This window comes from Mercenaria mercenaria, unplaced genomic scaffold, assembly GCF_021730395.1.
Source record: "Mercenaria mercenaria strain notata unplaced genomic scaffold, MADL_Memer_1 contig_3750, whole genome shotgun sequence".
NCBI lineage: Eukaryota > Metazoa > Mollusca > Bivalvia > Venerida > Veneridae > Mercenaria > Mercenaria mercenaria.
Window position 1 is genome coordinate 5,031 of NW_026461920.1, and position 23,237 is coordinate 28,267.

Here is a 23,237-nt window from a genome sequence, read left to right on the forward strand (position 1 = left end):
GATCACTTGACAACAGCTACAGTGATATTGCAGACAGTAGTATTTACACTAATAAATTTCTATGTAGAACTTGTCATTCGAATGCTTGTACAGTTTGTTTTATGGCGTTCAAAATCCTAAAACAGTATGTTAACATTTCTGAAGCTCAGATTTTTCAGGTAATGTAATGGTTACGCATTTTGGGGCCATCAATCGGAGTATAAAATAGAAAAAGCTTTATATTACTATTTCAATGATGCTTACTACATTTGATCAAATCTCTTAGTTGTCAAAGGGTCTAAGTCTTCCTCAGGTGAATGACTTAGGCCCATTCAGATCTCTGTATTAGTGTAATAATGTTAAAATCACAGTGAAGAGTTGCAGTTCGGGCGGAATAATTAAGTTGTGTGATGTCTAGCAAACTATTCTGCATGATCAGAACATGTGGATTAAGTAATTTGTTACGTCATTTCAGTTCTCTAAACGTGATAAACCTTAATGATATTAAAGATTTAAGGAGATCAAAATTTAATATGGTAATGCTTTTTCTTAGTACCAGTATCATATGATGCCAAATGAAAAATCAGCATGTAGTCAGTATTGCTGCATTTAACGGAAAATAAATAAATTGACCTAAATCTTTAGGCATGATAAGTTACAGATATTTGACTCACAACTGAAATTCATGTTAAAGTTATACTGGAGTGTCTGTAAGAGGAAATACAATTGAGGAAGAATAAGTTAGGTATATTCAGTAGTGTCAACACAACCGTTAGAAGGCTCCAACAACAGCACAAGAGATATTATGAATAATTTCAGTAACACTGATCTACAAAGGAAGTTGTTTCTTGTTGGTTTATGCAATTACATTATAGCATGTCCATTATCGTAATTTTTCAGCTTACAAGAAGCAGAGATTTAAAGCCGAACGAAAAGGCAATCTGGAAAATGAAGCTAGGGTCTCAAACTACATTGGTGACATCTATGAAAAATATGGTAACCATTCTTTATATGACATTGAGTTCTTCACTGTTTCTATATTAACTGTGCAGTTTTAACCCTTACCCTGCTAAATTTCTATAATGAACTTGTTCATCTTTCAATTTGGACAGCACCATTAACTGTTAAAAGGGGTGCTGACCAAAAAGATACCGACTCAGTGACTGAATGGCAAACACTGAAACAGTGCAGGTCATGATCAGACTGCACAGATGTGCAGGGTGAGCGTGATCTGCACTGGTCGCAAAGGCAGAATCAATCATGTCTAGTATGATAAGAGTTAAGGTATTTACTCGCAGGTTGCTAGTTATTCATAAAATGATTCTCGTTCCCATCTACTGAGTCCAGGCTTTATTCAATGTATGTTGTCCGGAAAAATGACACACCATTTCTTCCGGTTTGTCAAATGGGACGAACTACCTTAACAAAAACTAACTGATATTGGATACTGTAAATTATGCATTTTCACAAATTCACAGGGAACTTGTTTTTGTTGATTTTGTATTTGAGTTGATCGGGATCTGATCATCATCCACAGACTTTAATTCCATTCAAGCAATAAAATGCCCCTTCAATTTTTGTTCAAAGTTCAAATTCTATCAGTTTTTATCAGCTGGTAGCAAATAGCTGTTTTTGCCAAAACCTATGCACAAAACTCCTTGCCTGCAAAATTAAACTAATTTTCTGACAATTATAATGACCTGAAGGCTGCTCAAGTCAAGCAGTAGCATAACCAATGGTACTGGTAGCCATTGAAATGGATTTAAAAGTTGAACTCCATTCATGCCAGTCAGATGATGGATAGTATTTGTATCTTATCTTTATTTTAATTTGAAGTATTTTGTTTCAGGAGAATTTGAGACAGCTGTCGAGGAGCATGAAAGAGCCCTCAGACTGAGGGAAGTACTGGGTAGGAAGATTGATATTGCTGTGGCATTCAGAACACTAGGAGAGTGTTACTGCAAGAAGAAAGACTATGAAAAAGCACACAGTTTACATGAGAAATATCTGTCATTGGCAAGGTATCAGAAATGTTGAATTGGTCAACAGTAGAAGGGATGATAAATTTAGTACAGTGAAACTAACATTTAAGTTCCATAATAATAATGCTTTTAATTTTATGTCAAAAATATATAGAGCAGCTACATAAATCTAAAGTATCTCGAGAGTATGAATAATTATGTGGTTAGAAAGTACTGCTTTCAATATTGCACATGAATTTGCGCAGTTAAATTCATAAAGGGAGATAATCTAAAACATTGGATTCCATAATACTTCCTACAGAGTTAATCAGTAGACAAACCTTTGACAAATACATGAAAAAACAATTATTGAAAACAGTACAAGAAATAGTTACTAATACTCATAACAAAAATGTTGGCAGCCTAACTTTAAACAAAGACATTTTGACCCTTTAAAATATTTTTTAAGGGAAATCATTTGTACTGTGTTATTATTAAATTTATAATCAAAAACTTACCTGGTTACCACCAATTAGTTTTTTTTGTGGGACCATGAAATAATGTATTTCAAAAGTTGAAGTAAAATAGAATTTATATCTGTTCATTGCGATTTAATTCTGAACCTAGAAATTTAGAAAATTGGTGCCTAAAAAAAGTTCACAGTTCACAAATATTAGCTAAAAGAAAACCATTGCAAGTTTTACCCAACCTACATTAGGCACAAACTCATGAGTAACTACTATTGTTGTACCATATTTTCAGAGAATGTGACGACTTAGTAGAAAAACAGCGAGCCCTCACCACCATTGGTAACACCTTTCTGGAACAGAGTAATGAGAGGTCATTCAGCATGAAGACGAGGAGGGGAGCCAGTAAGAAAGCAGAAAATGTCTATTTGAAAAGTCTCGAGATATGTGATCAGCTAAAAGCCACCATTGATGAGAAAGAATTTATTGACATGAAGGCTAGAAATTTTTATAACTTAGGTGAGTTTATCAAGAGGTTGAACTCATGACAGCAGAAATTGTTGAAGCATTATCTACTGAAATTTGGTATGCATGTCTGTTGAGAATTAATCTGACTGAGCTTTGTTAGTTGAACAAGCTAAGTATCAACCTTACAGAGCTTTGTTAAGGAGCTACATAGGATTCCTGCAGATAATTTATAAATGTAACTTTCCTTTTATTAAAAGCTGTAATACTTGAATGATCACACAAAACAATACATATCCAAAAATAGGCAAATCAAGTTACAGGATGTTAAATTGAGATGTGAATTGTTTTTGAAAATTGCAAACTTTTGGCATGTGAAGAGAGTATATATTTTCTTTTTCAGAAAGTAGCAGAAAACGGTAAAAAAAGTTTAAAATTTGAAATCATTATACAGTTTCGAAGGTTATGTTTAATCATTACAGGTCTGGTGTATGATGGGTTAGAAGATTCAGACACCAGTAGGCAGTACCTAAATAAAGCTTTGTCTTTATGTCAGTAAGTAGTTCAGCTAAAGGAAATAACTTTTCTATAAATGTTATGAGATATATAATTTTATTGATTTTGTGGCCATATATTATAGACTATAGACCACAATAAATTATTGGTAATATCTTGTTAAACAACTGACATGCCTGTAGAACACTTAAAGTAAGGTCAATGTTTCGGATTGCATGTTGGGTAAAGGGGGTCGTATTGTACTTTGTAGGTTGTTGTTACTAAATTTATATAAAAAGAAATGTCTGCTTGCATTTATGGTTGGAAAACTATGTTGTGTTTATGTGGTATTTTCCTGTCATTTTTAGCTCAGAACCATGCTTACTATATTTGTAATGTTTTATTTCAGGAAACATTACCTATTAGATATGTTATATGTATGTCAGAAGGCTTTAGGAGATATCTACCTCAAATGCAATAAGTTGGAGGATGCTGGGAAATTTCTAGATGAGGCGTACACAACTGCTAAGAAACTGAAAAATAAAGCATTGGAGACAGATGCTCTTTGGCTCAAAATGCAGGTAAGCATTGTGTATGCTTAATTGTATGTATGTAAATGTCTTCATTGATAGGGCTATTGTATTGACATGTCATTTAACATTTGCTGGTTGTTTAAATGCACAACCTTGTGCAAATTCAATTTGCCATATTTAATCCAATGATGGTTACTTTACTTCTTGATAAAATGTAATTATGCCAGTTTACCGTTTAAAGGTGTTTTAAAGTGTTGCTTATACATTCTATATTCATATACTGTTTTATGGGTGTTAAACTTGCGGTTTTTGGAAAAATAACAGCTTCATGGGGATGTGAATTCATGGATTTTAAATTGCAAAGATAGAATAAATAAAACATTTTATTTGTCAGGATTTGATTTCATGGATTGATGTAACCACAAAGTCTGTGAAAATTATTCCCCGACAAATATTAATGATTTCATATTACTTTCTTCCTGTTGGAAAGATTTTTCTTTTTACTTGAAGCTCTTTTGTGTTCCTACTTGCTTGAGGTCAAAATGACTTAAAAATGTATCATGCATGTTTAAGATTAAAATCCAAAGTAGGGTAATAAATCAAGTTCAATGTAAACTGTTTAACAACAAAATTAGCCAAATTCTTCAGTTTTCTTAAGTTGAAATGTATGGATTTATGTTTTATATTTCTGTTTAGTTGCTTCAGATCGAATTTTTTGTGTTAAAGTATGGGTTCTCATTGAATTTTTAGGTTTTTATTAAATTGAAGAAATACCCATCTGCTCGTCATTTGTTAAAGAAGACTGGTAAAGTTTACAAGACTAATGAAGAAGAAATGTCCAAAATACTTGCTTATTACAAGTCAGGTAAGAACTGTTTTAAATGTTTCTTTTAAACAGTACTACTGCTGGGAAGTAAGTGTCTTTGAAAAGAATTATCTGATTTTACATTCTTTTGAATACGTATAACTTAATATCATGCATTAACCAGATGGTGGAAATTTTTTTATTGTGGACTAATTTTCACTTTGTTGCACATTTAGATTTCATAGAAAGTATCAAAGTATAGAATTTGCAACCTTATTAAAGTTATCTGCATCTCTAAATGCTGGCTGAATCAATTCTGTTTTTCAATAGAAGAATTTTTTTCATTTGTAATTTCAGTTCTATGTATGGAGAAAACTATGGAATCTATGAGAAAGATAAATAAAGAAGACCTGTTAGGGAGGATACCCCACTATGATAAACTAGGTGATTGTGCTGTAGACCTGAAGATGTATGATCTAGCTATATCATACTACAATAAAGTGGTTAGTATCCTTTAACTTTTCCTGTTAGCTTGCCTGCTGAGCTCAGTAAGGAGAGCACAGATCTACAGGTCACAGGGTTGAGAGTTTGATCCACGGGCAAGGCGTATATTCTCTTGTTACATTTTGATGAAAAGGCATTGTGTCTCGGGTCATATCATCCTCCACCTCAGATTCATGTGGAGAAGGTGAAAACAGGTTAAGTACTGGTATAGAATCCAGGAACACTGGTTAGGATAACTGTCCGACATTACATAACTGAAATACTGTTGAAAAAAGCACTGAATCCAAAACCTGTTAATAAAGTGGGGCAATGTAAGTGCAACATCAGCAGTTTTATTTTTTTGAAATCCCATTTGACTGTTAACTTTTGGCTTGGTAAATGAAAATAGAAATTGACTTAGAAAGCAAGTCTGGTGAGATAGTCTTGCAGTTCTAGCTTTTGAAATTCATTTAGACAGTTGAAGATGAATAGAATTAGAAAAAATAAAAGCTGTAAATGTAGTTGCAGCTGCTGTCATTGCTGTAAAGAGATATTTGGTTTTTGACCTGGTCCTAAAAGGGTAGTATGTATGGTTGAAACACCTTACTGAAATTTTAGCTGTTTCTGTTGTAATGAATTTTATAACATGTCAGTGTTTGTTGCCTTAAACGATTGTTCAACAATTTCTTAACATTTATAAGCGTGCATGCACAACCTTCATTTTCTGTTGGCTTTAATATTGCAGTTATATTTTGAAAATTTTGAATACAGGTGAACCTGTCTTAGCAGTCTTCTGTATTGAACAGCTGCTAGCCATAAGTAGCCACTCAGTAGATATCACAGATTGACTTTTCTTATTTCCTCTTGCCTTAAACTGTCACCTGCCTTAAGCAAATGTTTTTATATATATTTCCTTGACAGGCTGCTCAATACGGGTTTGACTGTAGTTTTGTAAAACAGACAGTTTCATAGTCTTGGTAGGTGCACTAAAGGTAAACAATTGATCAGCGTTCCTGAAAGTCAATATCTATAATTAAAACTTTTTCTGGCTGAGGGAATTTGGACATTAACAAATGTTTTCTGGCTGAGGTAATTTGGACAATAACAGTATTTATAACTAAAATGTTTTCTGGCTTAGGGAATTTGGACATTTACAATATTTATAATCAAAATGATTTCTGGCTGAGGGAATTTGGACAAGTTACTTGTTGCCTGAATAGTTCAATTAAAGAAATTGACAGAATGGTTGAAATCTTATTTTCATTTAATTACGTTACAGCTGACAGCAAGTATTGCAGTTAACAAGGAGAGAAAAGAGTTGATACCAACATACATTTCCCTCGCACAGACGTACAGTGACTGCTTCCAGTACGATAAAGCTATAGTGTATTATAAAAAGGAAATAGAATGCTACGGGGATGATAATCATGAACAGGTATAAACATGATGGGTAGAGACAATATTTACATACAAAATAAATCATATTAATATTGAGCATTTCCATGTCTACCAGTAACAGTTTATATTATATATAGCTCTTTTGTGCATAATATTATCATGAATTTCAGCAAAAAGAGGTTTTAATTTATTTTAAGTATAAGGAATTGAGTTGTGCTGTATATATTTTGAAGAAAAATCATATTCATAATCTATCTAGTTTGAGTATTATATTCTAAGGTAGTATGATCTGTGTTTTATTGAGGTCTTGCTATGGCTGGAGAATATCATCACAAATTTCAGCAGAAAGAGGTTTTTGGTCATTTTAGGTTTAAGTTGAGTTGTATTTTGAAGAGAAATGTCAGATTTACAGTTTAAACTTGCAGATATGTAGGAGCTGGTTAAATATAGCAGCTTACGAGGAGAAGAATGATGTGGATTACAAAAAAGTACAGAACTCGTATGTTAATGCACATAATGCAGCCAAAAAGGCAGGGAATAGGAGGCTTCAGGTACTCTAGTATATAACTTTTAGGTATCAATGTTACTATTGATGTTTTATATATGGAAAGTTTAATGACATTGGGAAAAGTAGGGGCAGTTTAAATGTTGGTTTCGTATGAGAAGATAATTTATGGGGATGAAGAAAATACATAGAAGACCAATGGTTTTGTATGCTGATTTAGAGTCATTCAGGAGTCTTGAGGCTTGTTGGCTTGAGTTTCAGTATGACTTGATTTCACTGTGGCATGAATTCTTCCATCTAAGGAAACCATTGAGGTTGATGGTTCAACTTAGGTGCCCTGAGTCTGAAATGATGCTGGGATGAAGATTCAGCTTTTTAGGGTCTTCAGTCCGCCCATTAATGCAGGAAAGTTGTTGTTTAAGCTTGGCTGTAAGTACGGTTTAAATCTCAAAATATATAGCTTCTCTTTCACTACAGTGTCGAGCATTGAGTTGTCTGGTAGAACTATTCAAAATCCACAAAGATGAGAAGTCACTGAAGAAAGCAAAGGATCAGTTAGACCATATAAAATCAAAGTATAACATTGTGGACATGGAATATGAAGAAGAAAGTCAGGTTACAGAAGATGATGATACAGATTTTGGAGACTTTGTGAACACTGAAGATGAAGTGGAAATGTCCGATTTGACAGAATCTGGTAATTTGATACTTATTTTATTTTGGAGTGAGAAGTAGGACAGGGACAATTACTCGGTTAATTGGATTCGATTCGATTACTAGGTAAACCTGGTTTCAATTTTGCAAAACCGCTAATTGCTCTCAAACAATAAAAATCCTACAATTCCAATAAAATGTATGTAACTGCATGTATACAGCACATAGACCCGCAGTATATTTCCGCTTAAACACATCAACATAAGAGTCTCTGATTTACCTGTCGTGATATATTTAAAATAGAATACACCAAAATATGACTTATTAATAATCATACTGCTTGCAAACAATCAAGTCCGTAAGTTCTAAATGAAGTTAGCTGCTGGAAGTACCTTGATACGGTCGTCAGGAAATTAAACAGCATTTTCAATATGGCAGCCAATTAACCGGTTCAATTCGATTTCATACAAACGATTAACCAGTTTCAAAATTTTGAAATCGTTCCAGCCCTAGTAAGAAGACCTAGGGCGAGGAATAGCTGTAACTGGTTTGCATCTTTTCTCTTACATATTTAAAACTATTCATTTGAAGATAGAGTTGCCTGGTTTTTGGAACATGGCCTTTATTCATAGCATTTGACTTGATAAATTTTGTGCATTGTGAACGCAAAAATAAATTTTTGGGTGGTCTGGGGGCACTTAGATTTTCCCTTGTTAGTCCATCTGTCTGTCAATCCATCCATCCAAATTTGTTTTGTGCATATCTCAAAAAGTGTTTGGCCTAGAGTTATGAAACATTACAGGATTGTTATTCAGCATGTGAAGTTGTGCACCTGGTGTTTTAATTGGTATTTCACACAGCCAGACCAGAGTTATGACCCTTGACTAAGTCAAAAATAGGCATACAGTGACGGGAGTGGGGGCATATGTGTCCTATGGACATACATCTAGTTTAACTTTATACTTTATTATTCTACCAAGCATTTCCCAGGAGCATAAATCATACAATGTTAAGATCATCTTTGTATAACTGAAATTATTAGATACAAAATATTACACTTCTAAATTTTAATAATCTATTGAAAGATTTGTAATAAAACAGATGTATCATTTCAGAAGAAGATGAGGAGATGGTTGTGAAAACTGTGAGAATGGCAAGGAGGAATGGAAAACGAGTAAAGGAGCAAAAAGTAAGGATATTGATAGGTTGTGTGAAAATCATAGCATAGAATTTTGACATGTGTAATGAAATACTTCCACAACAATAAGCATGTTAACTGTGCTTGTATGTGTAATGTTTATGTGTGTATACGTAACTTATGCATGAATTATTTAGAAATGTCAAAATGTAACCAAAACGTGCATTTTGATGTCTGTGGTTACACTGAATATAGAAATTAAAGTTAACCTTAAAGTTTATAATGCATTGTAATTTCTTGTTAAATTTGGGAAGCTACAATTTCATTGACTATTCTTTATTGTAATGGCTATAAAGGTGCATATGCAGTTAATGCTAAATTAAATTTCTGTTCTGTTCTGTTTTATTACCTTCAGAGGAATGATTTTGGAGAGACTCCATTACACCGTGCATGTATCAAGGGGGAATTGCAGAAAGTTAAGCAGTTGATTGCAGAGGTAATCATAATATCTTTACTTTAATATGAGACTTGTTGTTCCATTTTTCCAGAAACAGTAGATATTGTGATACCATTTATTTTGTACAATGATGGACTGGCTACCTTCATTGATTAGTAAACACAGACCTCCTCGGCCAAGTCGTTAAGGTAGTTTACTTCGAATCACTAAACCGTCACCAGTGTGGTTTTGAAACCTCGCTTGGGTTGTAGAATTCTTCATGTGAGGAAGCCATCTAGCTGAATTACATAAGGTTGATGGTTCTACCCAGGTGCCAACCCTTGTCTGAAACACAGCCCAAAGGAAAATTCGCCATATGACTATGGTTGTGTGGGTGTGACCCTAGACCTGACATTAAAAAAATTATAAGCTCAGCTGACAAACATAGTAACTTCATAACTATACACAAAAAGACAGTGAAAAGTAAGACATCAGTAGCTCTGAAGTTTTATCAACAGCCAGTACATGGCATTTAGATCAATAGTATTCTTTTCTAAAATTTAAAGAAAAATGTTTTTAGATGTAAGTCTTCACCAGCTTTGGTATCCTTCATAGAACTAGCAGCACTGGACATGTTCTTGAACATAGCAATGATTACTACGAAAAAAAGTATTTTCTCTGAAGGAAAAAATTTCGTTGAAACCATTAATACTTTAGAGGGATTAGTTTTTGTGGATGCCCCTACTGGAGAATATAAACTAAGGAACATTAAAAATGCCCATTTATCTAGAATTATAATTATTTTAAATTTGAAGTTTGTGTCCTGATGACAGGGTTCATACGCGTCAGGGAAAAGTCAGGGAAAAAAAATTTTTTTTCAAGGTCAGGGAATTGTCAGGGAATTTTACAAAATGTCAGGGAAATTTTGAAATTTGGAAAATGTCAGGAAAATGTCAGGGAATTTTCTGATCTGGTTAGGCAACAATTTGTAAAGGTTAAGGCACTTTCTTCAAATATTTCCTTTTTCATGAAAGCTATCACACTTAAACAATTAAAGCATAATTTTAAATTATATGCATATATCTATATTCTACATATTTTTCAAATTCCATATAGAAGAAACTGAAAGGGATTTGCACCCCTTACCTCCTGAGCAAATCTGGTGATGGCTATATCTAATGATTCGATCCCCTTCTCTCCTGTATAGTGTCCATTACACATGCTTTTGCTACCAAGGTGTTTTGCATGGTATATATCCTATAGATGTTACTCTTTTTAATTGGTAATCAGAATGACAATTCCATTTTAATGTAATTTAGTAAAGCTATGTTCAGAAAAACAGTTCGATTTGGCTAATATATTCAGGTTTCCAAAAGTAATTGCTTTATTGTCTATTGGTCATAACATAAAAACATTTGTTTGTTTGAAACAGTGTATTTGATTACTTTTTAATGCATGATAATTCATGTCATTTTGCTTGCCAATGTGTTTTGTATAATCACCAGCTCCATATCCAGTTGATTTGGAATAAACAAACAAAATATTAAACAATGTAAATGTTTGTCAAAAAAAGGAGGTAAGGGTTGGAGGCCAACATTCTATTTTTCATTTAAAATTGAACCAGTAAATGTGCACATTTTAAGATAACAAAAGTCATACTAGGTGACTTGGTTTGTATCGTACCGAACCAAAAAGTCAGGGAAAAATGCTTTCATGTCAGGGAAAAGTCAGGGAAATGTCAGGGAATTTTGTCTGAAAGAATGTGTATGAACCATGGATGACATAGTAGCCGTTTTGGCAGAAACTACTGAATTTTGTTGCAGTTGAATGAAATAATTTTACTTTAGAATCAATATTTGAAATTTTAGGGTCACCCAGTAAATGTTCAGGATAACAGTGGTTGGATTCCCTTGCATGAGGCTGCAAACAACAACTGGTATGACATCACAGAGTACCTGTTACAACATGGGGCAGACATCAATCATAGAGGCGGACCTAAATGTCAGGGAATGACACCTCTAATTGATGCAGCCAGTGTTGGATGGCTGGATATTGTGGAACTGTTACTAAAATATGGGGCAAATGCTCTTGCGAAAGATGATCATGTATGTACTTTAATTCACAGTATGTATATACAGGTTGATTAGAGGAATAATCATTGCTTTTTAGCTCACCTGAGCCAAAGGCTTAGGGTGAACTATTCGAGGGCTCGACGTGAAACTAGTCTGAGTATATATAGAAATAGAAGCAGATAGACTAGTTTTGCGTTGAGGGCGCATATTGTGATTACTCACCGTCCGGCGTCCGTCCGTAAACTTTTACTTTAAACGACATCTCCTCATAAACCGCTAAGCCAATTTCATCCAAACTTCGCAGGAATGTTCCTTGGGTGAAGTTCTTCAAAATATTTTCAAAGAATTGAATTCCATGCAGAACTCTGGTTGCCATGGCAACCGAAAGGAAAAACTTTAAAAATCTTCTTCTCAAAAACCAGAAGCCCTAGAGCTTAGATATTTGGTGTGAAGCATTCCCTAGTGGACCTCTAACAAATTTATTCAAATCATGACCCCGGGGTCAAAATTGACCCAGCCCGAGGGGTCATATGATTTTACATAGGAAAATCTTAAAAAATCTTCTTCTCAAAAACCAGAAGCCCTAGAGCTTAGATATTGGACATGTAGCATTGCCTAGTGGACCTCTACTAAAATTTTTCAAATCATGACCCCGGGGTCAAAATTGACCCCGCCCCAGGAGGTCACTTGATTTTACATAGATTTCTGTAGGAAAATCTTTAAAAAAAATTAAAAAATAAACCAGAAGGCCTAGAGTTTAGATATTTGACATGTAGCATTGTCTAGTGGACCTCTACAGAATTTGTTCAAATCATGACCCCCGGGTTTAAAATTGACCCAGCCCCAGGGGTCACTTGATTTTACATAGGAAAATCTTCAAAAAATTTCTAAAAATAAACCAGAAGGCCTAGAGCTTAGATAGTTAACATGTAGCATTGCCTAGTGGACCTCTACAAAATTTGTTCAAATCATGACCCCGGGGTCAAAATTGACCCAGCCCCAGGGGTCACTTGATTTGACATAGGAAAATATTCTAAAAATAAACAAGAAGGCCTAGATCTTAGATATTTGACATGCAGCATTGCCTAGTAGACTTCTACAAAAAAAATTTGAAATCATGACCCCCTGGATCAAATTGACCCAGCCCCATGGGGTTACTTGATTGTACACAGAAAGATCTTCAGAATTTTCTAAAAATAAACCAGAAGGCCTAGAGCTTAGATATTTGACTTGTAGCATTGCCTAGTGGACCTCTACAAAATTTGTTCATATCTTGACCCCCCAGGGTCAAATTGACCCAGCCCCAGGGGTTACTTGATTGTACATAGGGAAATCTTCATAAATTTGCTAAAAATAAACCAAAAGGCCTAGATCTTAGATATTTGATATGTAACATTGCCTAGTAGACTTCTACAAACTTTGTTCAAATCATGACCCCCTTGGGTAAAATTGACCCCGCCCCAGCGGTAAATTAATTGTACATTGGAAAATCTTCAAAAAAATTCTAAAAATAAACCAGAAGGCCTAGAGCTTAGATATTTGACTTGTAGCATTGCCTAGTGGACCTCTACAAAACTTGTTCAAATCAAAACCCCATGCTTCAAATTGGCCCCGCCCCAGGGGTTACTTGATTGTACATAGGAAAATCTTCCAAAAAATGTCTGGAAATAAACTAGAAGGCCTAGAGCTTAGATATTTGGTGTGTAGCATTGCCTAGTGGATCTCTACCAAGTTTTTTCAAATCATGACCCCGGGGTCAAGCTTAAATGGAAATCTTCATAGCAACCATTTAACCAGGTGAGCGATATAGGGCCATCATGGCCCTCTTGTTTATTATTTGAGATGTCACTCTTATTGTCATTATGCAGGAAGGCTGTTGGCACAGTGCTGGTTTCTTAACACATTTATGAATTCCTTTTGCCCCTCAGTGTCTACCTTGCTACAGAATTTGGCTTGTTTTTGGATGAAATCTTTGCAAGGGAGCAATTCAAGCTATGCAGAAATGTGCTGAGATGACCCATGTGTTTATGCTCTGAATTCAAGCCCTGAGGGGCAGAGGCTGTACCCCTGCACCACTTCTTATCACATAAACTGAGCCAGTGTAGCTTCAGAAGAACTGAGCGTGAAAACTACATACCAGAAATCTAAACAGTCACAATATGAACAAATTCTGACCATACTGGTCTTTGCTTATTCTTTTCAGCAAATGACAGCTTTAGATCATTTGATGAAGTTGCGAGAAGAAAATGGCGAGGTGGATAGAAAAACAGAGATACAGTTTAATAATATTATAGGAATGTTGAGAGAGAAAACTCCTGTCTATAGAGGTATGCTTTAGCAAATTGCTAATAGTACAAAAGCATAAAAAAATACGGTTCAGATACATTAAGAAATGCATTATACTGGAACGTGAAATTGTTACATTTTTGAAAGAATTAAATATGTAAAATTGTTATATTAAATATAATACACATGTTGAGTCAGGTTACTCAGTGGGATAGCTGACAGTCTTTATAACAAGAGTAATAAAAGTTTGCCCTGTAAGCTTATTTGTTATATAGTAATTGACTTATCACAGGTTGTAGGTTTGAGTCCTAGGTAAATAGTAAGTTTCTCCTTGATTATTGACTGAACAAAATACAACTTTAATAGGTCATGGAACTCTGTGTTTGATTCACTGTGGTGGGAGACATATTGATTTACTCTTGTCTGTGTATCCGTCTGTCTGTCATTCTTGTTCGTGCTGTAAGTTGAACATTTCTCATCCGATCTTCCCAAACTTGAACAAAATGTGTTTGCCAGTAAGTCCTCGGCCAAGTTCAGTTAACTAGCCAAATCGGCCCAGGCACTTTGGAATTATGGCCCTTGAATTACCGAAAATGGCATGCCAGTATCTGCACTCTGTCATTGGTACATACGCAGATGCCAGTATCCACACTCTTAAGTCATTGGTGCATGGTTGACTCAGATATATAACTATTCAGATGATTAGGCAGTTGTGGGAGACATGCACTTTTCTCAAAAGCAGCTCAAGTTTTCACAAGAGAAAATATTAAGATATCTGGAAACACTAGTAATGTCAACTGATGTATATAAATGATATACTACAGAAAAATTGCATTAAAGCCCCCATTTTCACCCAGCAAATAGAAACAAACAGGCACACTGCATTCTTATAATTATAATGTGCTTAATTAATACAGGAACTTCAAGGAACAAAGTTTTAACACAGTCTAAACCAGCTGCTCTGGTTCCAGAGTCTGAAAGCTATAGTCAGAATTTGCCAACAATTACACGGAAGCCAAAGGCTGATAAAAAACGACAATCTAGAAACGATGTGATTGTTGACAGTGACTCGGACAGTGATGGCTCCTTGATTAGAAATTCCAGGTATTGATGTGTTTTATTCTCCTTGTATGATAACTTTTTGTGGTTGGGTTTAAAGTCTTAACAACACAAATACAGGTCATATGGTGACTTCACAGCTTTTAGTGTAGGAGGAAGGTATAAATATCTTGTCTGGGCATCTTTTTGAGTAAGAGAGGGTACCTGGGTAGATCCATTGACTTGGAAGCCAGCTGGATGGCTTTACATGATGTAAATCTTCATCGCTTCTGGGGGGTTTTGCACATGTGGTGTTGAAGGACAGGTGAAATATTATGTGAAGAAAGTGGCCTTAACAACATGTCCAAGGAGGCCTCGTCCTCATGCTTATAATCACTTTAACTGCTTATTGCTGAGATGGTTTTGTGGATGTGTCAGCAGCTAAGCTTGTTCTAGAAAGCATCAGTAAGCTGCAAGTTTTCTTTACTCCTTGGCTTAATTTACACAGACTTAACTAAGTATTTTATCATTTTAGATTCTTGTTATAAAATACACCAAAATTTCATCATTTTCTGCAGAAGGTGTGAAAATTTCAGATGCAGAAAGAACAATTAAATGTTTCTTTAGCTTGACTATTGAAAAAATATATAGAATATTGCACTCAGCCATGTGTTGGCATCATCAACTTGATTTTGTTAAGTTTTATATGTAAGCTGGTATCTCAGTATCTGCTGATGGGAATGGCTTTAAACATAGGTTCAGTAGCTCTGTTTTGCATTTTTGCAAAGTTATGTCCCTTTTTCGACTTGACATTATAACAAGGCATTATTATATTCTATATATATAGCACACTGTTGTACATGTATATGCATCATTGACAGATATCTGATCATTGGTTTATGCTGCAGTTAAGATAATTAGAATCCTCCTGGTAGTGGACACAAAAATGCAGCAAATTGCATTGTATTTAACAGGACTCCCTGTCCAGTGCTTGTTTAAGTCATTTTCATGAAGATGTCTGTCTTCATAATTATGTATTACCAGACTTCTCTTAGCCTGCCCATTTTTACTCCATAGGGAGAGCACATATCTACAGAGGACAGGGTTATGAATAGGACTTCCAGGCAATGCGTTTGTTTTCTGTGACCACTTTGTCAGAGACATTGTGTCTGAAGTCATTTAGTCCTCCACCTCTGTTTCATGTGGAGAAGCTGGCAGTTACTTTTTGAGAACAAGTTAGTACTGGTACAGAAACCAGGAACATTGGTTAGGTTAACTGTCCACCATTACATAGTTGAAATACTGTTGGAAAAACTGTGTGAATCACAAAACAAACTTTTGCAGATGTATGTTATGCATTTCTTGTTTCAGAAACAAAAGTCGCAGTCCTGTGCATATGGATACTGAAAATAGTTATCAAAGCTTCTCTGATGATCCTGATGATTATGATCAGTGTGCCACAGATGCTTACAAGCAAGCAATATCTAAAGTAGGCCGGTCAGCATGCAGGGCTAACCAGTCTTCACAACCAAAGGTAATTGATTGTACACATGGAAACAGTCAGTAACTTAAGGTTATAATGGCTGAAAAGTTGATACACAGACACTACACCACACTTACATTAGTTAAATCAGGGAATATTGGCTTCATTGAGACACATTTGTCATAATTATTAAAAGTAATAAGGATTTTGTTTTAATGCCGCCAGATGTCAAAGACCTGGCAAGCAAATGGTGAAGTGCTCATCTGTCCATCACAGTTTCTTGTTTTCTATGCCATGTACTTGGTATACTGCCTCGATAGCCTAGTGGTAGAGCGTCCGCTTTGAGTGCGGGAGGTCGTGGGTTCGCTCCCAGGGCGCGTCGTACCAAAGACGTAAAAAATGGTACTAGTAGCTTCCTCGCTTGGTGCTCAGCATTAAGAGGATAGTGCTAGGACTGGTCAGCCCGGTGTCAGTATAATGTGACTGGGTGGGTATCATGCCACGTGTCTACGGCGTGATGTTCCAGTGAGGCAGCACTATAAAGTTGGGCATTGTGCTCACTGCTACAAGTAGACACCGTTGTTTATATGACTGAAAAATTGTTGAAAAAGACGTTAAACCCAAACACACACACACATGTACTTGGTATACATCGTCAACATGAAGTGGACATGCGCATTTACTATCATGGACTTTTATGTCTGATGTTGTTTTAATTATAGCCCTTTTTAGGACTTTGAATTATTACTAAATCAGACTATTGTGTAATTACTCCTACAGTTCCCATCCGTCTGAAATGAAACTTAGTATACATCATCAGAATGAAGTGGACATGCCCATATTTTTGGGACTTGTCTGAAATTTTTACTGGAGTTGTTCGGGACTTTTATTTATTATTCTGTCAACCATTTTTGGGGCATGTATCATTCAATGTTGGCATCTTCCTTGTTGCAGACAAATTTTTTATGACTTTTTGAATTTACTTTTCAGTGAAATAATTTATAGAAAGCTTAATTGTTTAGATAATTGACTAAATTATGATTTTTAGAAAGAAATTGATCTTCAAGATTTCAGTGTAAGAAAATTAATATACTCTGAAATAATAAATAAAGCGGAGACGATAAAACAAACTTTTTTTGGTCAAAATCCTGTAGAATGTTGAATGATCAACTGATTTTTTCCATGTTTTCAGTCTTCAAGAAGAACAAGTAATCCAGATGGGCCTGCACTTATTGCAGAGGAAGACTTTATAGAGAATGACTGGTTAATTGATGATCTTAAACCCACAAAAGCAAAAAAGGTTGATGTAAATGGATATCTGTCAACCGGAAATATCCGGAAACGCAGTCGGTCAGGCTCATTAAGTCCGTTACCCTACCCTGAAAGACTTAAAAGAGATTCTCACAGTAGTCAGAAGAAACGGATAAAAATTGTTGAATCAGACTCGGAGAGTGAATCTGGGGTAGGTCAAGAACTAGGTAGTAATGAAAATCCTAGATTAACCGATATTACAAATACTGTTAGTGATGACAAATTAGACAACACTGTGATAGGAAATAATGATGTTGATGTTATATTTAACGATTATGATTCTGATGCAGAAAAAGTTCCTCCAAAACAACTGATCAGTGCAACAAAAAGTGCTAATAATAATTTTTTTGTTAAGAAAAATCCTCAAAAACAACTGAAACTGACAGATTTTGGTGGTTCTATCACTACAGCAACCACCAGAACACATTTCAATGATAGAATAGGTACACAGTCTGAGCAAAATAGTGCAATAATTATAAACCAGTCTGTGGGAGAATCTAATAGTGCTATAAACAGGGAGAAACCGTTAAATAATGTAATTAGAGTAAAAGTGAATGTTGAAGGTGTTTTATTACTGATCCCTGTAGTTGACAACGATGGAACAAAAACATTTTCATGGCTAGCTGAGGAAGCTGCCACAAGATATTATAAAATGCGAGGAGTGAAATTGAAACTGACACTTGGCAAAGATGGCGCTCATTTTTCACCTGAAGACCTAGTTAGTCTTTTGCTGGTGGATAATGATTTGGTGAGTTACATCAGTTAATCATTTAAACTTTGGTAACTTTATTATTTAACAGAGTCTCATCTGTTTTCTATAGCTGCATGACCATTTATTTATTTGCAACACAAGATAATTTACATAATTGCTCCAAGGCTTTGGCAAGATTTTCAGAAATTAGATTATACAGAAAATTCTTCTGTTGATTTCATACACATAAGAAAGGAATTTAAATGAAAACTGTTTTATTTCTTGTCACATTTTGTACTTTTAACAAGTAAATATGTCTCTGTTTCATTGTACAGTGACATATATTACTAGTTAAAAGGTAATAATTAGCTATTGAATTTATAAAGATTTATGAATGTTTGAACAAAAGATATATTCCTAAATTTTGTTTGTTCCATTTAATTCTCTCTTCAGTACCTTGACCTTGTTAAATAAAATGCTTAACCAAATGGATGTGGATACTTCATGATTTTAGATTTATTCACAACTGTCTTGAAAATGTATTTGTTATGTTTCAGGTAGAAAGCTTTGTAGACAGTAAAGATGAACAACCGCCTATGGCTGAAAGTTACAAAAATGCCTGCAGTACCCTTAAAACAGGTATTTGCATTGCTCTTGATCTTTATTTCAGCTTGGAAGTAAGCCATCAGGATACAGATCTGTTGTAGCTTGTGTGATTGAATTAATATTTAATACACATTCTGCTGTTGAAAGGTTACTGTAAAAGCAGAAATTTTTGTGAGGGTTTAATTTTTGCTGTATTCGCAAGGCACTACATCTCGCGAAAATTAATCCTCGCAGAAATATTCACCATTAGTATATTTCTAATTCAAGTTTGATACTATTTTTACAATTTCGCAAATATTAAATCTCGTGAACATACTCAAAATTTCAAATTAGCGAAATTTTGACCCAGCGAAAATACGTGCTTTTACAGTACTTAATATGTTTCACAATTTGTTTGAAACATACTGTTTTTGCCGTTGTCGTCTGTCATTTAGCTTGTGTACACGTCTTCTCAAAAGCCATTTGGCCAGATCCAATTGAAGGAGTGATTGGTATTAAGAATAGTGGTGCATATCATCAGCACTTCTGCTAGGTAGATCATTAGCTTGACTACAATGTTTTGATAGATAATATGAAAAATGTTGCTATTAGATTAAAAATTGTAACAAATTTGCTGATATGTGACAAAATTCAGTATAATATCATAAAATAAGTATGTTATTTACAGATCTCCATACTCTAAATATCTCAAAAATAAGCACACAGACCTGTTCATTTTACTTGACAGCTAAGTGAGGGTATTTGAATTTACAACTGTCTGATGTTTCTTTAAAATCGTTTTGTAGAAGTGTTTTTTATGCAGATATGCCATCAAATTGATGTATTCCCCGTAGACTCCCGTTACGAAAACTTTCTTGGAACCCAGATTTTTATATTAGTCTGACAGAAAATCAAGCACACAATTCTTCCTATTTTACTGACTGAATTTTTATAATGTAAAATAACACTGGAAATTCTGGGTTAAATCAAATACTATATTGTAGACAAAGTTTTATCTGAACTGCAGCACTACCTTAAACTGATCTTTTACTGTCTGAATTTAGATTTATTATTTATATTTTATTTAGAATTCATTTAAAGTATTGCATTGACTACATTTAGATGTACATGTATTTGATTTGATACACTACTTACATTGAGATTTGAGTTGATCAAATTTAGGTAAAAATATGTAAAAGTTGAACTAAAAATGTTTTCAGTATGCTACAAGAATGTGTCAATGTTACTACAGTCCTGTGAGGTATCGGGCAAGCTGTGTTTGGGTGACCTTGCACTGAGGCCAACAAGATTTCAGCCTGTAGTAAGGGCTATACAGCATCAGACATGTCTCAGGGAACTGGATTTGAAAGGTAAGAGAATGAGGAGTGCTTAGAAAATGTAAGTAAAAAAAAAATCAAATTAGATGTTTTGTTTGGTTTTATGTAATGTTGACACAATTTAGGCAAAGACAACAGGACATTGAGGCCTTCTGACATTACTAGACTCTGGTGGGCACCTTGGTAGAACCGCAAATCTTCGGCCAACAGAGTGAATATTTTTCAAATTGAAGGAATTTCAAATATCATTGTTTTAAATTTACAGTGATCATAGGCAAGTGATTAAAGGTAGGCGACATTAGTTAATCACTCTGCAACTGAGGGCTGACTACATTTTGTAGCTGGCCTGACATGTTATCAGTTTTATAGACGACATGAATTTTTACCAATTTCTTATTGTGTAGGAAAGAATGTATTTAGAGCTGATCGTTTTTGTGCCCCCCCATGAGTGGTGGGGGCATACAGATTTGCTCTTGTCCGTGCATCCGTCTGTCTGTGCGTCCGAAGTTCGTGACGCGCCTAGCTGAAGAAGTATTTGATGTAAATTGATGAAACCTTGCATGAGTCTTTATCATGATATGAACTTGCGCACCTCCTATTTTTCATTTGGCTCCGCCCCCTATTTTTAGAGTTATGGCCCCTGAAATAGTCAAAAATGCACATTTCACCCTGTGACACGCCTAGCTCAAAAAGTATTTGATATAGATTCATGAAACCTTGCATGAGTCTTAATCATGATATGAACTCGCGCACCTCCTATTTTTAGCTCGACTATTCAAAGAATAGTAGAGCTATTGGACTCACCCATGCGTCGGCGTTGGTGTCTGCGTCCGCGTCCCGATTTGGTTAAGGTTTTGTATGTAAGCTGGTATCTCAGTAACCACTTGTGGGAATGGATTGAAATTCCATACACTTATTCACTATGATAAACTGACCTACATTGAACAGGTTCCATAACTCTTTTTTGCTTTTTTACAAAATTATGCCCCTTTTTCAACTTAGAAATTCTTGGTTAAGGTTTTGTATGTAAGCTGGTATCTCAGTAACCACTTGTGGGAATGGATTGAAACTTCACACACTTATTCACTGTGATAAACTGACCTACATTGCACAGGTTCCATAACTCTATTTTGCATTTTTACAAAATTATGTCCCCTTTTCGACTTAGAAATTCTTGGTTAAGGTTTTGTATGTAAGCTGGTATCTCAGTAACCACTTGTGGGAATGAATTGAAACTTCACACACTTATTCACTGTGATAAACTGACCTACACTGGACAGGTTCCATAACTCTATTTTGCTTTTTTACAAAATTATGTCCCCTTTTCGACTTAGAAATTGTTGGTTAAGGTTTTGTATGTAAGCTGGTATCTCAGTACCCACTAATGGGAATGGATTGAAACTTCACACACTTGTTCACTGTCATGATCTGACGTGCCCTGTGTAGGTCCATAACTCTACTTTGCATTTTTGTCAAAATTATGTCCCTTTTTTGACTTATATTTAATTCTTGGTTAAGGTTTTGTATGTAAGCTGGTATCTCAGTACCCACTAATGGGAATGGATTGAAACTTCACACAGTTGTTCACTGTCATGATCTGACATGCACTGTGTAGGTCCCTTAACTCTACTTTGCAATTTTTTCAAAATTATGCCCCTTTTTCAACTTAGAAGTTTTTGTATGTAAGCTGGTATTTCAGTATCCACTTATGGGAAAGGATTGAAACTTCACGCACTTGTTCACTTTATGAGCTGATAAGCTCTGTGAAGGTTCCATAACCCTTTTTCCCATTTTTACAAAATTATGCCCCTTTTATCGACTTTTGTATTCATTCAGTTGACAAGGCTGTTGAATAGTCAAGCGTTGCTGTCCTCCGACAGCTCTTGTTCGTCTGGCTCCGCCTCCTATTTTTAGCTCACCTGTCACATAGTGACAAGGTGAGCTTTGTGATCACCCGTCGTCCGTCGTCAGTCCGTCCATGCGTGCGTCAACAATTTCTTGTCTGCACGATAGTGGTTTCATTTATGATTTTATTTTAACCAAACTTGCACACAACTTGTATCACGATAAGACCTCGGTTCCTTTCTTGAACTGGCCAGATCCCATTATGGGTTCCAGAGTTATGGCCCCTGAAAGGGCCAAAACCAGCTATTTTGACCTTGTCTGCACAATAGCAGCTTCATTTATAATTTGATTTTAACCAAACTTGCACACAACTTGTATCAGCATAAGATCTCGGTTCCTTTCTTGAACTGGCCATATCCTAGTATGGGTTCCAGAGTTATGGCCCCTGAAAGGGCCAAAAATCAGCTATTTTGACCTTGTCTGCACAATAGCAGCTTTATTGATGATTTGATTTTTACCAAACTGGCACACAACTTGTATTACCATAAGATCTCGGTTCCTTTCTTAAACTGGTCAGATCCCATTATTGGTTCCAGAGTTATGGCCCCTGAAATGGGCCAAAATCAGCTATTTTGACCTTGTCTGCACAATAGCAGCTTTATTTATGATTTGATTTTTACCAAACTGGCACACAACTTGTATCACCATAAGATCCCGGTTCCTTTCTTGAACTGGCCAGATCCCATTATGAGTTCCAGAGTTATGGCCCCTGAAAGGACCAGAATTAGCTATTTTGACCTTGTCTGCACAATAGCAGCTTCATTTATGATTTTATTTTAACCAAACTTGCACACAACTTGTATCACCATAAGATCTCGGTTCCTTTTTTGAACTGGCCAGATCCCGTTATGGGTTCCAGAGTTATGGCCCCTGAAAGGGCCAAAATTAGCTATTTTGACCTTGTCTGCACAATAGCAATTTCATTTATGATTTGAATTTAACCAAATTGCACACAACTTGTATCGCCATAAGATCTTGGTTCCTTTCTTGAACCGGCCAGATCCCATAATGGGTTCCCGAGTTATGGCCCCTGAAAGGGCCAAAATTAGCTATTTTGACCTTGTCTGCACAATAGCAATTTCATTTATGATTTGATTTTAACCAAACTTGCACACAACTTTTATCACCACAAGATCTTGGTTCCTTTCTTGAACTGGCCAGATTCCATCATGGGTTCCAGAGTTAAGGCGCCTTAAAGGTTCAAAATTGG

General features: G+C 35.3%; 1 protein-coding gene across 1 annotated transcript in view; it reads left to right on the plus strand.

The window, feature by feature from the left end:
- Positions 1 to 854: 854 nt before the first annotated feature.
- Positions 855 to 23,237, plus strand: part of LOC128553369 (tonsoku-like protein) — a gene marked incomplete at its 5' end in the record, with an annotated part of 32,245 nt that continues 9,862 nt past the window's right edge. The window contains 19 exons of the mRNA XM_053534507.1: positions 855 to 975; positions 1,829 to 2,000; positions 2,703 to 2,926; positions 3,355 to 3,427; positions 3,777 to 3,948; positions 4,951 to 5,208; positions 6,468 to 6,623; positions 7,012 to 7,137; positions 7,312 to 7,351; positions 7,552 to 7,788; positions 8,861 to 8,934; positions 9,299 to 9,379; positions 11,188 to 11,424; positions 13,595 to 13,718; positions 14,595 to 14,781; positions 16,087 to 16,249; positions 17,391 to 18,257; positions 18,758 to 18,839; positions 20,006 to 20,155. Of these exons, the coding sequence (XP_053390482.1) occupies positions 855 to 975; positions 1,829 to 2,000; positions 2,703 to 2,926; positions 3,355 to 3,427; positions 3,777 to 3,948; positions 4,951 to 5,208; positions 6,468 to 6,623; positions 7,012 to 7,137; positions 7,312 to 7,351; positions 7,552 to 7,788; positions 8,861 to 8,934; positions 9,299 to 9,379; positions 11,188 to 11,424; positions 13,595 to 13,718; positions 14,595 to 14,781; positions 16,087 to 16,249; positions 17,391 to 18,257; positions 18,758 to 18,839; positions 20,006 to 20,155 (3,544 nt within the window). The remainder of the gene's footprint in view (positions 976 to 1,828; positions 2,001 to 2,702; positions 2,927 to 3,354; positions 3,428 to 3,776; positions 3,949 to 4,950; positions 5,209 to 6,467; positions 6,624 to 7,011; positions 7,138 to 7,311; positions 7,352 to 7,551; positions 7,789 to 8,860; positions 8,935 to 9,298; positions 9,380 to 11,187; positions 11,425 to 13,594; positions 13,719 to 14,594; positions 14,782 to 16,086; positions 16,250 to 17,390; positions 18,258 to 18,757; positions 18,840 to 20,005; positions 20,156 to 23,237) is intronic.